This window comes from Uloborus diversus, chromosome 9 (genome assembly GCF_026930045.1).
Source record: "Uloborus diversus isolate 005 chromosome 9, Udiv.v.3.1, whole genome shotgun sequence".
Lineage (NCBI taxonomy): Eukaryota > Metazoa > Arthropoda > Arachnida > Araneae > Uloboridae > Uloborus > Uloborus diversus.
Genome location: NC_072739.1, coordinates 54,006,976 through 54,029,455, shown reverse-complemented (window position 1 = coordinate 54,029,455; position 22,480 = coordinate 54,006,976). Strand labels below are relative to the sequence as shown.

The 22,480-nt window shown below is 34.2% G+C and overlaps 1 protein-coding gene across 1 annotated transcript in view; it reads left to right on the top strand.

The window, feature by feature from the left end:
• Positions 1-22,480, top strand: part of LOC129230219 (uncharacterized) — a 140,716-nt gene that overhangs the window by 17,091 nt on the left and 101,145 nt on the right. The window contains 2 exon segments of the mRNA XM_054864621.1: positions 1,227-1,340; positions 5,929-6,013. Coding sequence (XP_054720596.1) covers positions 1,227-1,340; positions 5,929-6,013 — 199 coding nt within the window.

Below are 22,480 nucleotides of genomic sequence, written 5' to 3'. Positions count from 1 at the left end.
GGGCAATTGGGATGTGATCATACACATTAATTCCATTATTTTTTCATGTGTTGATACCAGAAATGCAAAATTGTACTTTCATGTTTGTATCACCCATCTGTTGGAAAAAAAATCACAAGTTTTTACTTACTTCAAATTTTCAGTGGTTATCTCAGTGATCTCCAACCTTTTTGCTCTATCAAGTGCTGAATATTCGGTATTCAGCCAAAGTACTATTCGTTGCATCCCTGATAGTCGGTTATTTTGTTTATACTTGTGGAATGGTTTCAATAACATCAATTTTCAGTCTGATTTGTGTAAGATTATTATTAGTTACAGGCCATTGAATAAAGTTAACTCAGGCCCAGATCTACGTACTCGCAAACCCCTCAATGCAGGGGGGAGGGGGCATGGCAACTAAGACCTGTGGTCCTCAGTGGCATAGAAATCCAGTAGACAGTTAGGGGCCCTTCTGAATTTTTGCAGGGGGGGGGGCAGAATTTATAGATTTAGGACTGAGTTTACTTTTGTTGCTGTGAACAATTTTTACAAAATCGGAAAGAAGAAAGATGTTATTTGGGATTATTTTTAAGTAAAAAGAAAAGGTAGTGTGTAAATACTGTTCCCCTGAGTACAAACAGGCAATTTCTTGTAAGATGAAAAACAAATTGAAATATGTTACAAATGCCATGTAGTCCTAAAACAACTTCGTACTGCTAAATCTTTTTTGAAATTTTTGATAAGAACAATAGTTTACTATGTTCTTTCATTAATTACATTTTAACTTATGAACTTTAATTTTTAAATGTTTTTAGCCTAATTATGATGATATTAGACTAGTGTTGAACAACTTTTTGCTGCATAAAAAACAAAAAGGTATTTTTCAACTATTTATTGCATAAATTATAACTTCCCATAAATTCTTGGAAATATATGGAATATTTCCAGATAATTCCCAGCAAATATTTCCTCGAATAAATTCCCAGGAATTTTACATCACTAGAGGGAATTGTCGGGGGGAAATGATTTTGCTCTTCATATGACTACTTTGCAAAGGCATTCTGTTGTGATTGATGAAATGAATCTTTAGATATGGTTTATCTTTTCTCTCTCTCTCTCTCTCTTTTTTTTAAAAAAATTATTAAATGAAACTTAAATGCAATGCATTTAAGTACATTATCTTCTCTTGAAATTTTGTTATTGTATAGCAATAGTTTATATTTCTTCTTTTGAAAATTGTTTTTCAGGTGCCAGAACATGAATTCATTCTCAGCGTTTCATTCATGGAAATTTATAATGAAAAAATTCGTGATCTTTTGGATGAGGATAAAAAGAAAGATTTGAAAATACAGGAAGATAAGGTAAATTAAAATCTGGGTTATTTTAAATCCCTGACACTAAAGAAGTTCAAAATAAGAAAAATTCAAAATTTGGTAACTCATAAACTTTGCAAATGATGAAATACTTCTTTTAGGTTCAACCGAGGTCTCCAGAAAAAAATATTTTAAAGCTATGCTTCAGCAATGTAATGGGGGAGAGGGACCTTACTGCTCACAACTGGACCTGCTCGTATGGTCCAAAACCTGCCCAACTACCCCTTACCGCCCAAAATACCACTGCCTCTCTGCCTAAAAGAGGTTTAGCACCCCTGATCATTCTCACACTGCCCACTGGGGGGGGGGGGGTACCGCCCCTGCTGAACAACAGTAGTTTACTGGTATCTAAAAATGAGGCTATTGTTGTCTGTAAGTTTGACCAACAGAAACACAAGCATTTCAGTCTTAAATCACCAAGGTAAATTAATCTCAAATCAAACATATTTAACTACAAAAGAAATGATATTCATTGTTTTAAGAATGTCTAAAATATTGCAGTGCATGATTTAGATTTCGTCTTTTGAAAGTAAAAAACTATTATAAATAACCTAAATAACATCTAATATTTTTATGAGATAAATAACTAATTACCAAACGGCACGAACTTGATGGTCATTTGGATAAAATTTTAGATATAGGTCAAATCCCACTAGATATGAACCTCGGTAAAGTGGTTTGACTGCTTAGGCCCTAGTTTGACTGCAACGGGGGTCCAAAGTTGCTAATTTTGACCCAGAAATGCATTGACATTTCTATTGAATTTTCGGCACAATTTTCGTTTTCCAACACACTTGGTGTGTCTTTTTTTTATTACAATGAGTGAAAGGGAGAACGCCTATTTATTTATAGGCATTTTAAAAGTTATTTGAAAAGTTGTCGAAACTGTCTTGTATTTTGTTTTTTTAATTTTTTTATATGCCATGTGCAATAAATCGGTGCGTTTTTTTCCTCTTTGATTTTTTGCTTATCATTGTGTAATATTTCTGATAGCAGACGATAAACATCCAGTTAAAGTAAATATTTTATCAACAAACAATAAATATTTTTTGTAGCAGATGATCAATATAAAATGAGAATAATTAATTTCATTTTGCAAACGATAAATATCCTGCAACTATGTTAATACAAGAAAAATCTTTCATTTTTAAATATCGCTTGGTTTTATTAGCGAATATTTTATCATAAAAAGGTTCTTTGAATGTTGGAAGCAAAAATATTTTCCTTTGGATTTTTGTGCTTTTTCCACCACTCTTCCATAGTTTGTAAAAATGTAAGTATAAAATGTTTTTTGTATTTAAATCATTTTGTAAATATTTTAGTTTACCCATTCTCTTATTTCTTCTGTCATATTTTTAAACATTTTTGACATGAGCTAGTAATTATCATGCAGCACGTCAATAAGCACAGAGGCACAGAGTTATACCTGATATGGTTGCAATATGCAAGACAATTTTGACATGAATGTTCAAGTTGCTTGTTGTCTAGCAAAAAAGATGCCTTGAATCAAATTCTGATTTTTATGAACCATGTCTTCGACAATGACGAAATTGATGGCTTGGATGGAGATCTTAAAGATCAAGATCACTACAAGGATGATCTGGACAAAAAGGACGAACTGGCATTTTTTTATTACTTTGATCGCCCTATGATAGAAGAAATTCATGATGATCGTGCTGAAGGAGAGCAGGATCCATCTTATGCTCTTAAAGTAGATAAAAAACAAAAAGTCGAATTATTCACTAAAGATAAAGTCGAGAAAATCTTCAACACAATCAAAGGATATCCAAATTCCAGTATTGAGTGGTTATTTAACCGCCTATGAGTGTCTCCAGCTACAGTGTCCAAATACAAGAAGCAACTAGCGGAAAGTTCATCTCTTTTGGCGAAATATCGTATTTTAGACGAGAAACTGTTTGCACATTTCTATGACATTCACAACTTGGGTGCTCTGATTCGAGATCATGATCTTCGACAAATGGCACTTGACATTGCTCGAAAGTTCTATATTCTACCGAACAAATTCTGTGCATCCTGTCGATGGGTCACAAAGTTTAAAAAGCAAAGACGAATTAAGAAGCGATGAGTGACACATTTTTACACGCATCAACAGCTGGTTTCCCTAAATGAGATTGAACAAAGTGGCAAAGATTGTATCGAAAAAGTTAATTCCATGTTTCCCATGTACAAGCCGGAATATGTATTTAACTGCGATCAGTCTAGCTTCTCTCGTGAAATCCATCGCAATATCACAATGGAAGTAATTGGTACGAAGAAAATAATTGGCAAAACACATAATATCAATACGATGACCCACTCATATACTATCCTCCGACTCCTCAACCTATCAGGTCAGTTGGCACCAAAGTTGTACATAGTACTTCAGGAGCGTAAAGGCCAATTTCCACCAACACTAGTAGCAAAAATAAACAAATTGGTCGTTGCTCTCGGTAACATTGTCGTCGCGTGCACAACCTCTGGAAAGATGGGAACGAAGGAACTTCGTCACTTTCTCAACACTTGCTTTTGGCCTTATGCTGCCGATAATGAGGATAATTTATTGAACATTGATAACTGGACACCTTTTAAAAATGAAAGCAACTTTGTCGCACCAAATGGTTCGAGGAAGACTTACCATAGCGAATATTCCACCGAAGACCACCTATGACTGACAGCAACTCGATCGCCAGTTCTTTAGAACATACAAAGGCATGGTCAAGTACCTGTCGGATTACTCACTTCGCAATGAAGATTTTAAAAGCAAGCTTCATTATCGTGAAAGCATAATGTTAATACACTCTATAGTATATAATCAGTTTTCCTCGCCTAGATTTGTTTCATAGTTGAAAAGAGCTTGGCAACTGTGTGGGTTCAACATTGATGCTCTGTCAGAGTGGATACACCCGCAACAGTTTTGCTTTGAACTGAGGGAATTCTTGAACTTTGACACCTTGAACTGCCCAATGTTTTTTTTAGCCGCTGTAGCTGGTGTAAGCGTTTGGCTTACTTTAACCATTATTTTAATGATGCAACTTTTCATTTTTCCACTTGTAAAAATTATATCCATTGAAATTTTACTGTAGCTTGATACATTTTGTAATTTATTTTAACTCCAAAGTATTAAAATTAATTTTATTCTGTTAAATATTCATCTTTTGACGTGTTTTCCAATTTTTCCAATCGTAATTTGGTGGCTTACCGCCTTTCTCACCCTTTTCGTATATTTGGAGAACTTTTTTCATCTTTGTGTACACTGCATTTTTCTCCACAATTTATGGTGTTTTTGGTATGAATGTTTTTTTAAAAAAACATTTTCAAATTATAAGATTAACTGAATTTTTTTGTCATGAAATTATGAAGAGAAACATTTTGGCATTCAAGTTATTGAGTTTAAAAGAACAACCCAATTTTAATTTGAGAACTACTTATTAAAAATTTGTATTTTACGTAGTTAATTCAAAGATAAGAGCATGCAAATGCGTCATACTGCAGTAAATTGCAGAAAAAGAAGTAAAAAAGGTAATTTTAAAATAAACTCCATTGCTTTTCTGGGTCAAAGTTAGCAACTTTGAACCCCCGTTGCAGCCAAACTAGGGCCTATGCAGTCAAACCGTTTTACCGGGGTTCATATCTAGTGGGATTTGACCTATATCTAGAATTTTATCCAAATCTGTGACCTTCAAGTTCATGATGTTTGGTAGAAAGAGAAAATTTTGCTTTAAAAGTACATTTGACTTATTTGCAGATAATAATCTTCTGTTTGTTATTAGAAAGCGTTTGATTCATCCACAACATCAATCTTCCTATATTTTACTCTTGAAGAAGGTGGCAGGTTGAACATGGAAAGAGTTTCAAATGAAAACCGATTTCACATATTTTTAAGGAACAAATTAGAAGGCATACTCAATCATATTATTCAAAAGCTTAATTTATTATTTTATCCTTCTCAAAAAGGAACGAAATGTTTAGTACAACAAAACTAATGTAAAAGCAATTAAAGTAAATGCTATTCGTACATTATTCGTAGTTCTTGGTAAAATGATGCAGGTGAAGCGGTATAATTTTTACTCGGGTTTTTGGGTGACCTATGGGACTCTTATATGGTTGTAACAAAGTTTTATTTGTATACAGGGGCATCACTCGTATCACATGGTTAATTCGTTCTGTGTAGTATTAAAGCCGTGTTAAACAAGACTTTTTTAAAAATAATTTTTTAATTCTTTTTTTTTGCACTAATTAATTATGTACATAGCAAAAATCATGTCAATATGTGGCACGTTGTTTCAAAACCGTGTTTCATATTAAATCGAAACCATGTTATACGAGACCTAGACATAATGTATATTAAGGGATGTGTACAGTGTTGTATCAAAAGTAAGTTTCATAAAAACAAAGTAAAGAATTGGGGTTATCATTAAAAATTAACACAGTGTATGTAGCAAAAATGAAATTCCTTTAAAAAAAAAATATTCGTGTGATATCAAAACCATGAAGCATTAAATTCAAGTTTGTACTGTATAATATCTCCTGCACATCATTTTGATGTGTTTGAAGCATGTGTGATGCACTATTTCAGGATGGATTCATTCGGGTTACGGGATTGTGCGAGAAAGCTGCTGAGACACCCGAGGAAGTTCTAGCGTGGATGAAAAATGGAGAAAGTAAGTTTGTTTTTCACTATAACATTTTTTAAATTTCTTAACGGGATTAATTAAATTATGGAAAGTAAAAAGTATTTCGCAGCATCGTTGGGATTTAGAAAAATATTTTGCTTTATTTATTGCATAGGTTTTAAAGCAATTAAAGGCTTTGTATTGCTAGTCCCTCAACCCTCATCAAAATCTTATGTCTCCTGTTAAAAGTTCTAATAGTGCCACTGAAAACAGCTAGTACTAAGAAAATGTTAAACAGCAGCAAGTGCATTTCAGCTCTTTCTCTTGTCTAAACAGGTGCCTATCAATGAAACTCTAGTCCTTAATAAAGGAGAAATTGTCATCTCACTAAAGGGGTAAATGCTAGAAAAGGCAGCAAGAAGTTTGTCATACATTTGAAGATTAAGTGTTTGGTTGATTTTGTTTCTAAAGAATTCGAACAGGCAAAAAATCAGGACGACAAATGTTAAAAAAGGCTGCCTAAAACTTCGAGATTAGCAGAGGGAATCTCAAGTTAACAAAAAGAAAATCATTTACAGCAATTTGGTGCCATCCAAAAACATCCAGACTGAAACATAAGCGAAAACTCAAATTAAGTGAAGTCGAGATATCAAGAGTCGACTGTATTTTAAATACAGTAGACCTCGTTTTACACAGGTTTATATTACGCGGTTTAAGATTCGACAACTTTATTTTACGCGGATGAGTTTTGGTTTTATGCGGATGCAGCAATGCAAACTGATAACATTTTCCTCTCCTTCAAAATCCAAACTCTTAAAGATTTCAGTTACACGTGCTAAACTGCATTTTGGCATGCTAATAATCGAGCTTGGGCTTTCGGAGACATTTAATGTGATTGGTTCCGGAGCTTTTTCCCAAAGTAAAGTTAAACTCACAGTTAATCACAGAACTCACTGACAGATGATGCTTTAGGAGTAACAAAGAAGAACAAAAGCAATGAGAATACCGACATTGATGACGCAGAACCGAAAACATTTGAATTGAAATTTTTGAGTCATTCTTTGACAATAGAAATGATCTTTCTAATTTGTTAGTGAAGGAAGATTCTATCATGGAAATAATCATGGATGCGTTAATGCTCTGCAAAAAACTACGGACAAATATTCTCGACTGCCAAAAGACTATCATAGCCAGCTACTTTTCATAAACATTAAATTAATTTGTGTTTTCTTTATGCATATTGTGTATAAAAATCAATTAAGTACACATTAAACTTATTGTGCAATTAGTCATCGCTAGAATGAAGTATTTTTTTATCTATGGAGCCGAACCTCTATTTTAACACTAACATTAAGTCTTGATTTATGCGGCATTTCCGAGAAACGTAACCCTGTGTAAAACAAGGTGTTATGCTGATGGGTATGAAGCTTAATGTGTTGAGCTACACAGCAAAGATGTATCGAAGGGGCAAACGTGATCGTATAGTGGAGCGTTGAGACCTAGAATTATTAGGACGTTATTCGGCTAGCTGCGTGGGAACATTGGAAAAGCTCCTGGTTACAGGAGTTTAGAGTAGTGAACTTAGCTGCACCAAAAATCGATTAACATGTTTGGTTAGAAAAAGAACACTTCCTTTATTCTCTCTAGGAGACATTAGAACAATTAAAACACTTTGTATTAGGTGCACACCTTAAATGAGTACAATTAAAAATATAACAACATATAAAACAATCCCGGTTAAAAATATGGCAAAAATACATGTGCAAAGGATTCAACCTCACCCAAACGATCATAGTTCAATAACTTGATCAATGCTACTGGACGTGGACGGAAGCATAGAGGCAACCTTTGGTCGCACTGCGGGCCGTAGAATCGACCTCTACGAGCCCTCGTTTAGAGGATCACGCGCACTATATACACAAGTTTCTTCGCCTCATAGGCCACAATCACATCTTTCTGGCGAAAGAGCCGGACATTTTTCCGACGGGGCTAGGAAACAGCTCCTTTCCTTGCTCCGATGTATCAGAAAGAGATGGTCAGGCGGTGGTGTTGGGGAGAATTTCTAATCTAATAATATCTCCCCAATGTTTCCTTTGATACTAGCAGAGTGACTTCTGAAATAAGACTAACAAACCATTTCTAACTCTCATGACGTTTATTTAAACAATAATGTAAATAGTTAAAACACGCTGTAAATGATAAAAATAAACACTAAGAACATAATCTCTCCACATGCTACTTTTGCACGAGATAACTAATACTGCAATGCAAACTGCATGACTATCGACTAAAAACTTCGACGAAGAAACCCATTTGGAAATAAACGAACTCCAGCTCATCATTTTCAATAAAGGGCGAGCGGCACGAACAAGCAAGTTCGAATACCGATTTAGCGACCGCCTACAACGACGAGAGATGATCAAAGAGAAAAAACATAAGTCGCGAGCAGTTTAAATACCCCCTGGGTCATTAGCATATCCGAGTCACGTGAACGGACACTCGTCACTGCTAATGTTAAGCAGTCGTGCCATCAGATTCCTTCTAGAAGCTTCGATGTGACGTCATCCACTACGGAGTTCCTGCCAAAGGTGGATGAAAGTGAAACCAAACATTCAGTCGATTCGACCAATGTGAATCAGTGCTGACAAAAATCTTTTACCCCAGTCATGCAGAATGAGTGGCAATACATTATAAGTAAGGAAAAACATTCTTTTACTATTGGTGTTGTGAGGTGATGAGATAGGATTATTTACTGTTGTTATTAACAGGCATTTATGCCTAACAAGGCCCCCCCCCCCTCTCATCATCTCACAATGAAAAGATTAAAAAAAATTTAACTTCCTTTAGACATTTAACACAATTTCCACATATTAATAACTATATGAAAACAATGAACAATTTTAAAATATAAACTTGACTCTATATTGCGAACTTTCAATATAGATCTAGAATCTCGAAATTTGAGAAAAACACAACATACAATACACATTGCAGAAAAAAAAAATTCAAAGAACAATCATCTTGAAAAGTCCTTTTTTTTTCTCCATACTCTCTCTCACGTCGTAACTCTAAGTACGTTTCCACGTAATTTTCACCAAAGTTCAAGATCAAATTCTTGATCGAAGTCCTTTATAATTTTTTTCAATCATTTTTCCAGTTTTATTTATAACTGACAGTAGATTAATCTGAAATATAAAACAAAAACCCACAGTAACTGTTCGAATTAGCATATAAAATATCAGTCTTGAAAATAGTATAGTATAAGCATATATTGAGAAATATTTATGACGAAATGTAAATAAGCTCTTTTACTAACTATCCATTTCTCACTAAATCATTTCATTTACAAAAAGATCACTAAAAATCTTTACCTAGAAAATGCTCCCCTTCTATAATTAAAGACTATATAATAATTTTGAATGATTAAAATTTTATTTATTTATTTTCTTTTTTTTTTTTTTTTTTGACTTTCATAATATTTTTTCACCATTATTTATTTAATGAAGTAAAATTACAAATTCTAACAGAATTAGTGGTGTTTCCAATATTCAAAAATAGGGTCTCACAAAGTGAAAAACAAATACACCAGCGACAGACCTTCACGCAACAATAAACTCCCTCTATCCTAACACCCGGGAAGACTTTGACAATTACATTTTCACTTTTAATGAGACGTAACAAAAAGCTGTTCGCAACCCGGTTGATAGGGAGAAAAAGCCACCGAAACATTCAGGTGGGCAATTAAATTGTTAGAACTTGCAAAAACATTTCACAAAACATGATGCAAAGGTGAAAAATTCAAAGTACACTATTCAATTTAAATCTAAAAATGTTTCTAAATTATATTATATTTGTACAAAAATTTTTTTTTTTTTATAAATCTTTAAATTTCTAATCGGGTGAGAGGTTTCGTGAATGTCCGACACGTTATCTTTGCTTTTGACATATCTCACGTTAAAAATATTTTTATGAACTAAATCCCGAATGAAAAACAATTTGATATCAATGTGTTTACTACGATGATTTTCGATAGGCGATTTAACAAAATCTAACGTAGCCTGATTATCCACATACAAAATAGATTTAATTTTACAACTTTTAACAATTTTTATTTTGATGCATTCGTCAATTATACGATCAAACCACATGAGCTCTTTAGCACATTCGGTCATGGCTATAACTTCAGCTTCCATCGTAGAAAGGCTAACGCTTCGTTCTTTGAACGTGCGCCATTCAATTGGAGCTTTATCAAGTAAAACAAGTTGACCGCCTAATGAGGTTCTATCATCCTTATTTGTGGCGAAATCAGCATCCGAAAAAGTTATAAGTTGAACATTTTCACATTTTAAGTTTAATTTTAAATCTTTAGTATGGAAAACATATCTTAGTAATTTCAACAATCCACCCCAGTGTACAATTCCTGGGTTGCTTTGAAATTGGCTGAAAATGTTAACAGCATATGATATATCAGGACGTGTTCTACTAGAAATAAATGATAAACACCCTAATAAACTCTTGTATGGATATTTTGACATTTCGTCAATCTCAGCTTGAGTAGTAAGACAATTTAACTTTGAATAAACACATCCTTTACTAATAGGTAAAGAAGAAATAGGGATTTTAAATTTACTAAATCTTTCATAAACTACACGAATGTATTTAGTTTGATGTAAATTTAAGCCATTTCCTTCATTTTCAAATTCCACACCTAGTCGCTTTTTAGTTTTACCTAAAATTTTAATTTCAACATGTTTTTGAAATAAATTCAAAGCATCTTTAATATCCCTGTCCTTTTTACTGAATAACACAATGTCATCAACATATAAAAGTAAAATCACATTATCAGTATAATAAACACAATTACATGATGAAAATTTATGAAAACCAATTTTAAACAATATATTTTCAATTTCATAAAACCACAGACGACCGCTTTGGTGCAAGCCATATATAGCTTTATTCAATTTGCACACATAATTTTCTTTTCCCTTCTCAATAAAACCTGGAGGTTGCTTCATATATATTATTTCATCAATAGAAGCATATAGGTACACACTTTTAACGTCACATTGGATATGTAGCCAATTTTTTCTTGATACCAATAAAGAAAAGAAAAAGCGAATGGTACTAAAGCAGACTACTGGGCAGAAGGTCAGATCAAAATCTAGTCCCCTCACTTGATTAGTCCCCTGAGCGACTAGCCTACTTTTATAAACCTCACCATTTTCCCCTTTCTTTAAATTATAAACCCATCTACACCCGATGGGATTAACATTTTCCGGTAATTTGACTAAATTCCACACATTTCTTTTACGCATAGTGCCTATTTCAATTTCCATTGATTTTTGCCATTCCCCCCTTTCATTAGATTTTAATGACTGTTTATATGTTCTAGGGACTTGAATTTCTGTGTCTAGTCAGGAAACATGAGTTAAAATTTTAGATTGATTTGAAACTTCACCCTGAAAATCATCATTGCCTTTAAAATTAAATAATTCCGGATCATACGCTATGTTTTCGCGAAGACAATATTTTTGATCATCATTCAACGATCTTAATCTTTTGTTATTCCCCTTTTCAAAATAATATACGTCGTTTCTTGAACCATCAGGTCTAGGGACAAATTTCCGAATCCACCTAGCTTCCCGAATTGTCTTGCGTCTAGAATCATCCCCCTCACTATCTGAACTTTCCGCCCCCCCCCCCTTCAGAGCTACTTTCAACATTTACTTCTCTGAAGCGATTCAAATCTTCGCTTTCTTCCGAAGAATTCTTATCTTCTGTCTGAGGCAAAAGAGGCCAGAAAAGGGTATTTTCTTTTCCGCGTGATTCCTGCTCAGAAGTAAATTCGTCCTTGAAAAAGGAATTCTCTTTGAAAGATACGTTGATTGTTTCAATGACTTTATCTTTGTCTGGAAGATAAACGCGAAATCCTTTACGATTGAACTCGTATCCGATTAAAACGCCTTTTTCGGCTTTTAGGTCTAGTTTCTTTCTTAATTGTTGTGGAATTCCAGCAAAACAAGTCGTTCCGAAAGCTTTTAAATGTTTTACAGACAGTTTTCTTCTCCCGTAAAGTTCAAAAGGAGTCTTTTCTTGACTTGAATGATAAATCCTATTCCATGTGTATCTCTACATAGTATAAAATGAAGTGTCCAAAAAGCGTCTGTTTGTTTGAACTCGCAAAACTCGAGAACTACCCAGCCGATTTTGCTGAAATTTTCACAATTTGTTCCTTTAAATCCTGAGAAGGTTTGCAGACCAGTTCGAAAACAATTCGATGAATAGTTCTTTTTTTATTCCAATTTAGGCCCAATTTTCACATAAATTCCCGAATATGGGGGTGAAAAATTATTCGCAATTAGTAATGTTATATATCGTTGGAAAGGGAGGAATTTTCCGCGTTCTACGCAATTTGTTCCAATGCTCTAACTTAATTGCGGCAGGAGTTAGTTACGTTTTTAGCTTGAATTTGTTTAGGCTTAGCTGAAATTTAGGCACTACTTTCTTCATTAAATTTATCAATAAAAAGTGAAGGAATTGTCCTACAGTTTTCTTTTTGACACCATTGAAAAAAGCTACCTTTTTTACTCCAGCTCTAACTCGACCTATGGTCGAAAGTTTAACCCTCTATCTCCATTAGAAAAAAAGTTACAAGCGAATGAAATGAAGTTCAAAAATCTGTTCTCTATTGAAGTTTTTAACCGTTTTATTTTGCATTTCCACGGTAACGCTTTTTGAATCCATTATTTGCATCTTTCTCATTTTCAATTCTGAAACTTATTTTGTTTTGTGTTTCCATGGTTACGCTTTTTAAATCCATCTTTCTCATTTTATTTTAATTTCTTAAAAGTATTTTAATATCTATCGTCATTGTTTGGAGGGGAAATTTTGCATCATGATTTTTTTTCTTTTATTTATGCCTGATTGTTGAATATACATCACTTGACACAATTTTTGTTTTCGAAATAGACCAGGCAGAGCTGGGCAACGCAGCTAGTACAAAATATAACATTGCATCGGACCAAAATTTGTTTGGCAAACCACTTTCTTTTAACAAAACGTGTGTACTATTTGTGACTGTACGGTTAAAATTCTCAATTAATCCATTTCGCTCTGGTGTGTACACATTTGTGAGTTTATGATGTATACCCATATCCTGACAAAACCCGTCCAGTTCCTGATTTACAAATTCCGTCCCGTTATCAGATCTGATACTGACAACTTTTTTGCCGATAAATCTTTCGGCTCTCAGAATATGTTGTTTTACAATTCCCGGAACCTGACTTTTTGACTTAATAGGATACAATGAACGCCTTTTGGAATAGTCATCAATAATTAGAAAGAAAATAATTTTCTCCGTTTCTACCCTCTACTTCACATTTTCCCCAAACATCCATATGCAATAGTTGCAATGGCTGGGTACTTCTTACTCTATCAATTGACTTGAAACTAACACGCTTAAATTTTCCTAATTTACAAACATTACAGTTTAATTTAATGTGTTTAAACTTAGGTAGGCCACGAACAGCTGAAAGATTACTAGTTTTTCGTATACTTTCTGTGTTTACGTGTCCACAGCATTTATACCAAGTTTCAATGTCGCTTTGACAGCATTCTACAGAAGGTACTTTATTTACGTGACTAGAACTAGGAGAATTTTTAAACTTTTTACAATTAACATTATAAACTCCATTATTGAGTTCAGCTTTAAATATTAATCCCCGTTTGTCGGATACCTCCACGAAACCTCTCCCGCCTTTAAATTTTGCACCACCCTGGTCAAACTTGGTGCCACACAAAATATTTCATCTCAAACGGGAAGAATATATAGGTGAAAACTGGGAAATTTGGTTAGTAGCCAGTGGCCGGTAGACTCAATTTTATTAGTGGCCACTTTTTTCCAGTTAATAGCCACTTTTTAAAATGGCAACTACAGTGAAACCTCCGAATAGCGGACAGTCAAGGGACTAGAAGTTTTGTCCGTTGTTGGGAGTTGTCCGTTATTGGGAGGTGTCTGCTATTAGGAGGAACTACTTAATTTACCTTTTTCAAAATGGGCTGTTGTTCCCTTTGTAGAATGCAATCGAAACAATTGCGAAAGGTTCACTAAATTTTACGTCAAGTGTAATTAAGCTGTTTTTTTTTTTATATAAATAAAGGTATACTGACTGCACACACTTGTCTTAAAAAGCATTTAATCAATTAAAGTAATCAGTTAAAACAGTTTGACATCTCTTTTTTGCATTACAAGCCTGTTTCTCAATATATTTAAATCATTTACCTTAGCAAGTCCTTCAATGTCCCAGGAAAAAGTTTTTCAATTCTTCACTGTATTTCAGTGCTTCCGAAAAGTCTCTAATTGTGCAATTTTCTAATTTCGTCTTTATCTTTTAAAATTTCGCTGATATGAGTTTTCCCAACTTGAAAACGATCGGCAAAACAACGCACACTTATTTTTTCTTTTTCGGCAACATTCAAAACATTATTTTTTTCTTTCAATGTCACTCTTTCTTTTAGTTACCATTTTAAAACTCAAATAATATTGTCACACAAAAAAATCAACTAAATCAACACACTTTTAGGAATGTTTGAAACTGCAAAGCTACGATTGCTGCATGAAAATTAGGTTCGCTTGCCTCTCTCTTCATCTCAGGGTATGAATAGCACATTAGCAACCGCGGCAGCGGTGATTCGGCGGAGCAACCCCCCCCCCCACACATACATTTTTTATGGTTAATTTATTTATTTTATCTCGAGTATCACTATTGCATGATTGACAGTTGGCAATATGACCTTAAATATGGACAAATCTTTTTCATATCTAAAAATTAAACAACCCAACGAAAGTACGGCGCCATAAAGCCGACTATTACCGGTGCCGATCTGCTCAATTGCATCTCCCGAGAGCCCCAGTTAGAAAAAGCGCCCAGTTTCCTCTTTTTTATCTTAACTTTTGAATAGTAATTGTGTACACAATTCATTAAAATCTAAAGAAAAACGTACGGTAATTGTTAGACTGACATCAGTTCTCACTTATCTGCTTCAATACTCTCAAAACTAGCCGTAACAAAATTATGAGTTTTTTTTTTCTTTTTCATTTTTTGCTGCCCGCAAAAAGTACCATGTCTTTTAGTTCTTTTTTTTTCTGCCCCCAACTTTTTTAAGCCCCAATCGCTGCCTCTGCCCATTACCACCCTTTTAATTCCTAGAAACAGTGATAAGGAAATGACAGGGGGGATATCAGTTGTGGAGGATGAAAAGCTTTGTAAGGCAAGCAATTAATAAGATATTCTGTGAAAAGAAAAAAAATCGGAAGTGCTACGATCGCAAGGGAACTTTTTTGTGAAATAACTGTCCGTTATTCGGAGTGTCCGTTATTCAGAGTGAATTACATGGAATGGCCTATATTGAGGGACTGGGACTTGCAAAAATGTCCGTTAATTAGAGGTGTCCGTTATTCGGGAGTGTCCGTTAAGGGAGGTTTCACTGTATAACGAAAAAAAAACTATCATCACAAAACATTAAACATTTTTCTCTCTAAATCTATAACCTGCCAACTATTCATGAGCATATCCCAGAAGATATATGCAAAATGCATTTAATTTGTAACCGGGCGGAAACAGACATTAAAATCTTGCACATGTTTCTTTTTGTATGAAATTTTAAGAAAGAATGAATTTTTTGAACATTCACGCATTATAAACTTGATTTAAATGAATCTATGGTTTCCAAAACATATAAAATTTAATTATTCATACTTATAGTACTAGAGTATTATTAACTAGTAATTGTTGAATAAGATTGATGACTGAAAATGTTCATCAGCATTACAATTTCATCATCCACTCTCCCCCCCCCCCCCCATTTGCAAAGTTTTAGTGTATTTCAAATAACAATTAAATTAAAACATTGTCGACGTCAATTATTAGCATGTGCTTAAAGAAAAAGTTAAAAAGAGGAAATGCAAAATTTGCTAGAATAAAAATAATATTCAAAATTTAATTGAATTAGAATTTCAGCTTTGAGTTTAATGATGAGGTACAATGTGATTATTATAATCAACTCAACATAAAAAAAAATCTAAGTAATTGTTTCACCAAAACCTAAATAATAAATAGCTATTTTTAATTAATTTGTGTCACAAATAAAATTAAGACTAAGTTTCATACTCTATACATAATATTTTATATTTTATAAAAAGCATATCTATCTATATATATGTTTGTTTTTTTAACTAAAAGAACACAGTTTGTATTCATAATTTTTAGTTGACAAACATGAAAATTAAAAAGGAGAATACGTAATAATGCTAAAAACAGGAAACTGGATGTTAATTGTTTATTTTTAGCACATTATATACAATATTATTACATAATGATAAATTTCAATTACTTATATTGAAAATGCTTTAAACAAAAACATTTTTAAATTTGATTTGTATTAAATTGATTTTACTAATGTTTTAAAAAATTACAAAATATGAAAAGTACTTGTTAATTTCTTTTAAAAGCATGATTTAGGATACAGGACAATTTAATTTTTAAAAGAAATGATTAGGTGTACTTATTTTGTAAAGTTGGGCCGTCTGCTTCTGACGGTGTCTGACCACCATAATTTCACAGCATTGGTAGGATCAAAATTATCAAGCAATACTTTTGACCTTTTGATTTGAAGTCTGTATTCAAGGGTTTTTTGACCCATCGATAATGCTCTGTCCTCTAAAGTATGGCTTACACTGCTCCAAACTCGTTCTACTTCTGCATTACTGGCAGGAATGGTCAAAATAATTTCTAAGATTTCTGATAGATAGTGCAAATTTTTAAATGCTTCTGTTTTCAACTTGACTAATAATTCACATAACGTAATTTCTGGTCTGAAATGTTCCGACATGATGTTCCTCAACTCTCTCCACTCTAGCAATGCTCTGTCAATAGGAATATTAAATAAATTTGAAAAATCACGTACTTCAATTTCTCCAAAGTCACTGGAAATTTTTGCTGGAAAATAAGCCGTGTTTAAGATTCGTGCAGTCCGAACAATTACCGATTCTTCATTAGTTTCAGAGAAACGTCTTTCGATAGATGAGGATGCTTTTAGGCACAGTTCTTTAAAGCTGTCCTCGGTCTGATGAAGCCTTTTCCCCTTTTGTCTTTTCAATTCAATGTTTTTGAACATCATTTCCGTGTCGTCAACACTAGTTAAAAATGTGAGTAAGTTCTTTTGTGTACTTGCCTTTAACTCTCCAAAGGAACCAAAGTCAACTAGACTTATTTTAAGTGTTTTGATACACTCTGTTGCATCAAAAATATTTATGTCTGCTTTTTCTAAGTATTTAGAGGTTTGAGCAAATACAGAGATGAAATCTGAAAAGCCATGAAAGAACTCTACAATTTCATATGTTGTGAGTTCACATAGCAATCTCTTTGCAGTGGCTTTAACATTACTTGTATACTTGCTGAGAGTATGTTGAGAGGTAATGTCAATTAAATGCTGAACAACAGCAGCATAATTTCTTAAAACTGCTGATGTGCAGCTTTCCAAAGAATCACTCCACCTTGTTTCGCACACTGCTTTAAAACTCAAAAGATTTAAGTTCAAGGCTTTACCAGCACGGAATAGCTCCCTAGTTAACTTGGGACTTGTTCGGTAAAAACTACTAATAGTCTTTAGAAGAGTCATAGCTTTGTTGGCAGCTACATTGCCTTTAACAGCGTCCTTTAAACACAAGTCCAATACATGGTTAAAACAATGAATATGTACAGGAGAATCCATTAATTTCACCAAACCATTGTGCTTCCCAACATTTACAGAGGCTCCATCCACTGTTAAGCAGACGAGTTTTTTTTCCCACTCCAGTATGCCAGCCTCCTGAAGACGTTTCGAAATTATGTTACACAAGCCGATAGCATCTCCATTTTCTACTTCACACAAACCTACAAAAGAATTTGTAATTTTTGCATCACTATCGACATGGCGAACAATAATGGCTTCATATTCGGTACTTTTCTTCGTGCTGCTGCCATCTGTCATAACCGCTAGATATTTTGCTTGGTTCAATGCTTTGATAACATTATTCTGTAAAGATTTAGCAACATATTGCAAAAGCACGGTAAAAGATATTCTATTGTGGTATGTGGTACCCAAATCCACACCATTTAACTTTTGCATTGCACATTCAGAAGAAAATTCAACTGCAGGCCTATCTTTCATAGCAAAATAAAAAACAATTCTCATCAAGCAGGTCATCTTTTTTAGGGTATGTTCATCTATCTGAATTAATTGTTGGTAAATAGAAGGTTCTGTGGATGATTTTTCAATTACATTATTAGCTTTTTCTAAACACTTAGCATGAGCAGCACTGGAGAAATGACTGTTTACAGTCTCTTTCTTTGGACGAGGTAGGTGGTTTGAATGGCAAACAGTTCTTAACAAAATTTGTACAGAATTTAGCACCAATTGTAGGGGCCCATTGGGTACACACTTTGCACCACATAGCCCACGGATCTGATGAATCTATCACTAAATTACGTAGTCTATCTTTAGTTGCTTCCTCATCATCTTTCACTACTTTCCATTCCTCTCGGAAATATCTTTTCCTTTCTGATGATACAGTGCCCTTGGGCTTGGAGGTGGTAGGGTGATGATAAATGCTATCAATCTGGTGTACTATTGGCTCAGAATCCAGACTAGAGTCAGTATAACCACATAAGTCAACTGAGCGGACATTATTAGCAATAGAGACAACTACTGGCTCAGAATGCAGACTAGAGTCAGTATAATTATAAAAGTCAGCTGAGCAGGCATCATTATCAATAGAGACAACTACGGGCTCAGAATCCAGACTAGGGTCAGTTTTACTATAAAAGTCAGCTGAGCGGGCATCATCATTAGCAGCAGAGGAGAGACTCTGAGAATCTAGACTACCACAAGCATCAGTGGAAAGGGCATCATTAGCATCAGATTCTGATACAGCTGGTGGCTTATTAGAAGCAGCAGTTGTCACAAGACTCCTACATTAGGACAAAAAAAACCCTATGGTTAATAAAAAAAGGTTTAATAATCTGTATTATGTGTGAAAATATTTTTGGGAAAAAAAAAGACTTCAAAACTTCAGCTGAAAATTTCTCTAAAAAGTAAACAATTTTTGAAGTTGGCGCAGACAATAGATAGAACCATACGTAACTACAATTTAATTTAATATAAATTTTAATCTTTGATGGATCCAAGTTGTTCAATGACATTTGCATACATTACATCAGGAGTCTCCAACCTTTATTACTCAAGGGCCACATTGTAAATTTTTGAAGATGAAGCGGTCCAACATATCAGAAATCCCCCCACCCCCCAAACACACGAACTTTTTTTTTCAATGAAGCGCTCAGTGGCGATTTTTGAGGTTTTCTGAACTTCTTTTTCTTTAAATATGTTAAAAACAAATAAATTACATTGCGTGGTTTTAAAAAAAAAGTCCTCACAAAATGCTTCTGACATCATTCTTGCTGACTCATATTAGAAATAACTCCTTGAATACGAATATACTAACCACCATATCCACTCATCACCCGCCACCTTTTGAAGATAGCGCTCCTGTTTTTTTTTTTTTAATTTATTTATTTTATTTATATTTATATTTTCTTTTTGAAGTTTTCGTCAGTTTCTTAGTCACTATTTTTTATTTAGATCGGAAGTAAGCTTTATATTGAGCGTTAACATGCTTTTGAGAAGCTAGAGTGGTGAAAAGCTCAATGCATGGACATTGGCGTAAAAGAGGGAGTCTATAACAGGGGTATTCCTCTCGAAAATATTTAAAAAATCATCAAAAACGATTGCTTTTCTGTTTTTCTTCCTCACAGTTTTTTCATTTATTTTTCAGTGCAAAACCAGAGTATAAGCCTCATTCATGAACCTCATGTCCGAAAAAAATTCAGTGTAAAAAAGTTTTAGAACATCTAAAAGTCTCATATCGCATGCGAGTTGCATCTCAGATCTTCATTTAAGAAACTTCTCTCGTTATTTTTATTTAAAATTCAACTTATGTTCACAGATATAATTAAGAAAAATAACAAAATTAAGTACCATATAATGCAGTATCAATGTATATTAAGCATACTAATTTTATTTTTAATACTAAATATATCTATGAATCTAACTTGAATGAATTAAATTAATAATGGATATTCCTTTACTAAAGATCTGCGATTCGACTCATATGAAAGATGCGAGGCATCCAAGATTTTTACGATTTTTTTTTCTGACATAAGGCTCATAGAAGTGAAGCGCGTAATCTGATTTTACACTGAAGAATGAGTGAGAAAACTGAAAAAAATTTAGAAAAACAAGATCATAATTGATAATTTTCAAAATATTTAATGAGATAATGCCCCCATGAATCTCTCTCCTTGTAACAAATATTCATGTTTTGCAACTTTTCACCACTATAGCTCCTGAGAAGAATGTAAACGCTTAACATAATGTTTACTTACGCTCTAAATGAAAATAATGGTTAAAAAAAACCTAAAAAATGGAAAAAAAAAGGGGGTCACGCTATCTCCTAAAAAGGGTGGGTGATGACATAGCTGCCAAGTGCTCCGTTTTTCCCGGAGTTTCTCCGATTTTCATTGCATACTCCGAAAATCTATATATATAATTCTCTTACGTGCCGGCAAATGAAGGGATGAATTTCTAAACCTCTGTTGGCAACACTTCGCCGATAAATCATGTAAACAAACTTCTACGTTGTTTTGAAATCTTGAATCACAGAATACTCAACGAACTTTTTTTTTTTTTGAGATGAGTTTGAGTCGGGCTGTGGCCCATTTCAACCTTAATCAGCAAAGAAAAGCTCAAAGAAGGCAGGAAACCGTTCTTGAATCCAATTTAAGACGAGCCATTTCCAGAGTTGTATTCTCTGATTCGCTGCCGATAATTTTTAGCGGCTGGGGAATTTTCAGTCAGCAGTTCCTTCAACAGATCAGGTGCGTCACACAATGCCGGTAACCGCACCTTTCCGTCATGGCAACATTTAGTATATTTATTTGCAGTATTACGCTCTTTCTGCCAATAAAGAGCACCACAAAATTCGCATTCTTCACACATTGCTCCACAATCATGTTCATCGGCAATGTTGTTTTGAACGCGTAGGCGCTTTGAGCGTCGTCTATTCTCTGCTTCAGTACGACAGTTCAGTTCAAAATGAATAACCGAGAAAGAATTTACTTTATTCCTTTTATTCTCAGCTGAAAGGTTTCGCCAAATTTGTTTAGGGTTATAGTAGTTTTAGTATTGTGCAAGCAAAGTAGCCTTGGCGAGTTTTCGCGTTTTTAGTTAAACCATTTTTTGTTCGTGACGTGGCAAGGATTCAGAATAACAACAAGAAGGACAAACGTTTGAGAAAATATGTTTGGTGCTCTCTGAGCCTGTTTTTAGTCATGGCCAGCTCTATGTGGCATTATCAAGAACAAGATCTTTTGAAGCAGTGTCAGTTGTGGCTCCCAAACGGGACATTTTTAATTGTGTATATGAGGAAGTTTTCTCAGATTAGAATATATAAGAGTGTAAATATGTAAATATATATAAGAGTGTAAATAATGTAAATACATCCCTCGGGGGAGCCTGTAACCCCTAGAGGGCGCGTCCCCAGGTGGCGGATAGGGGAATGCCTTCATTGGTTTTCCAATGGGTGGTAGAAGGGAAATAAAATACCTTCCGCGGACCAACAGGTAGAAGTGCAATCTCTCCAAAGCAATGACAGACACTTTTGTATCTATAATGGTAAAGTTGTGCACATTGCCAAGGCAGTCATCTTACATACAGCAAAGTTAAACTGTCGAAAATCTGGCTAAAGCAGACAAATTAACATTATGAACGTAATTTTCATATTGGTTAAATGGATGGTGACCTAAATGCAATTACCAACTTTAATTTTTACGGAAAATTTTAGCTAGGCTAATGTATTGGCATACAGCGAGCGAGCGAAGCGAGCATGGATCGCGAAGCGATCCACAGGGAACTGCGTAAGCAGTTCCGGGGGTTGGCGAGCGATAGCGAGCAGGGGGCGATAGCCCCCTAGTCCGATTTATTCCAAAAAACTCCGTTTTTTGACTTGGCTTGTACACTTTTCGATTTCTGAGGAAAAAGAAGAAATTTCCCTATCCTGGAAGGTAGGAATTGTGCACAAACTCAACAAAAGAGGAGGCAATTAAATGCCCTGGAAGCATTAGTGTCAAGATAAACACTGAGTGGGAGCGCTAATCGATCGGAGAACATCGTTTTTTCATTGAGCATTTCGTACAAAACGTGCAAAACGTAGCCGCCATGTTTGGTCATTCAGAAGATGGAAGTAGACGATGCTTAAGTGCTTTCGTTTTCAAAGACGAAGCAGAATTGGGGGTTTCTTTTAACTGCAAACTAATGAAAACCAGCAAAATGTGCTGCAAAATGCTTTTTTTTTTTGGTTATTTTAAGTAATTTTATTGAGAAATGAAAACAAGTATACTATTTAAAATTTCATCT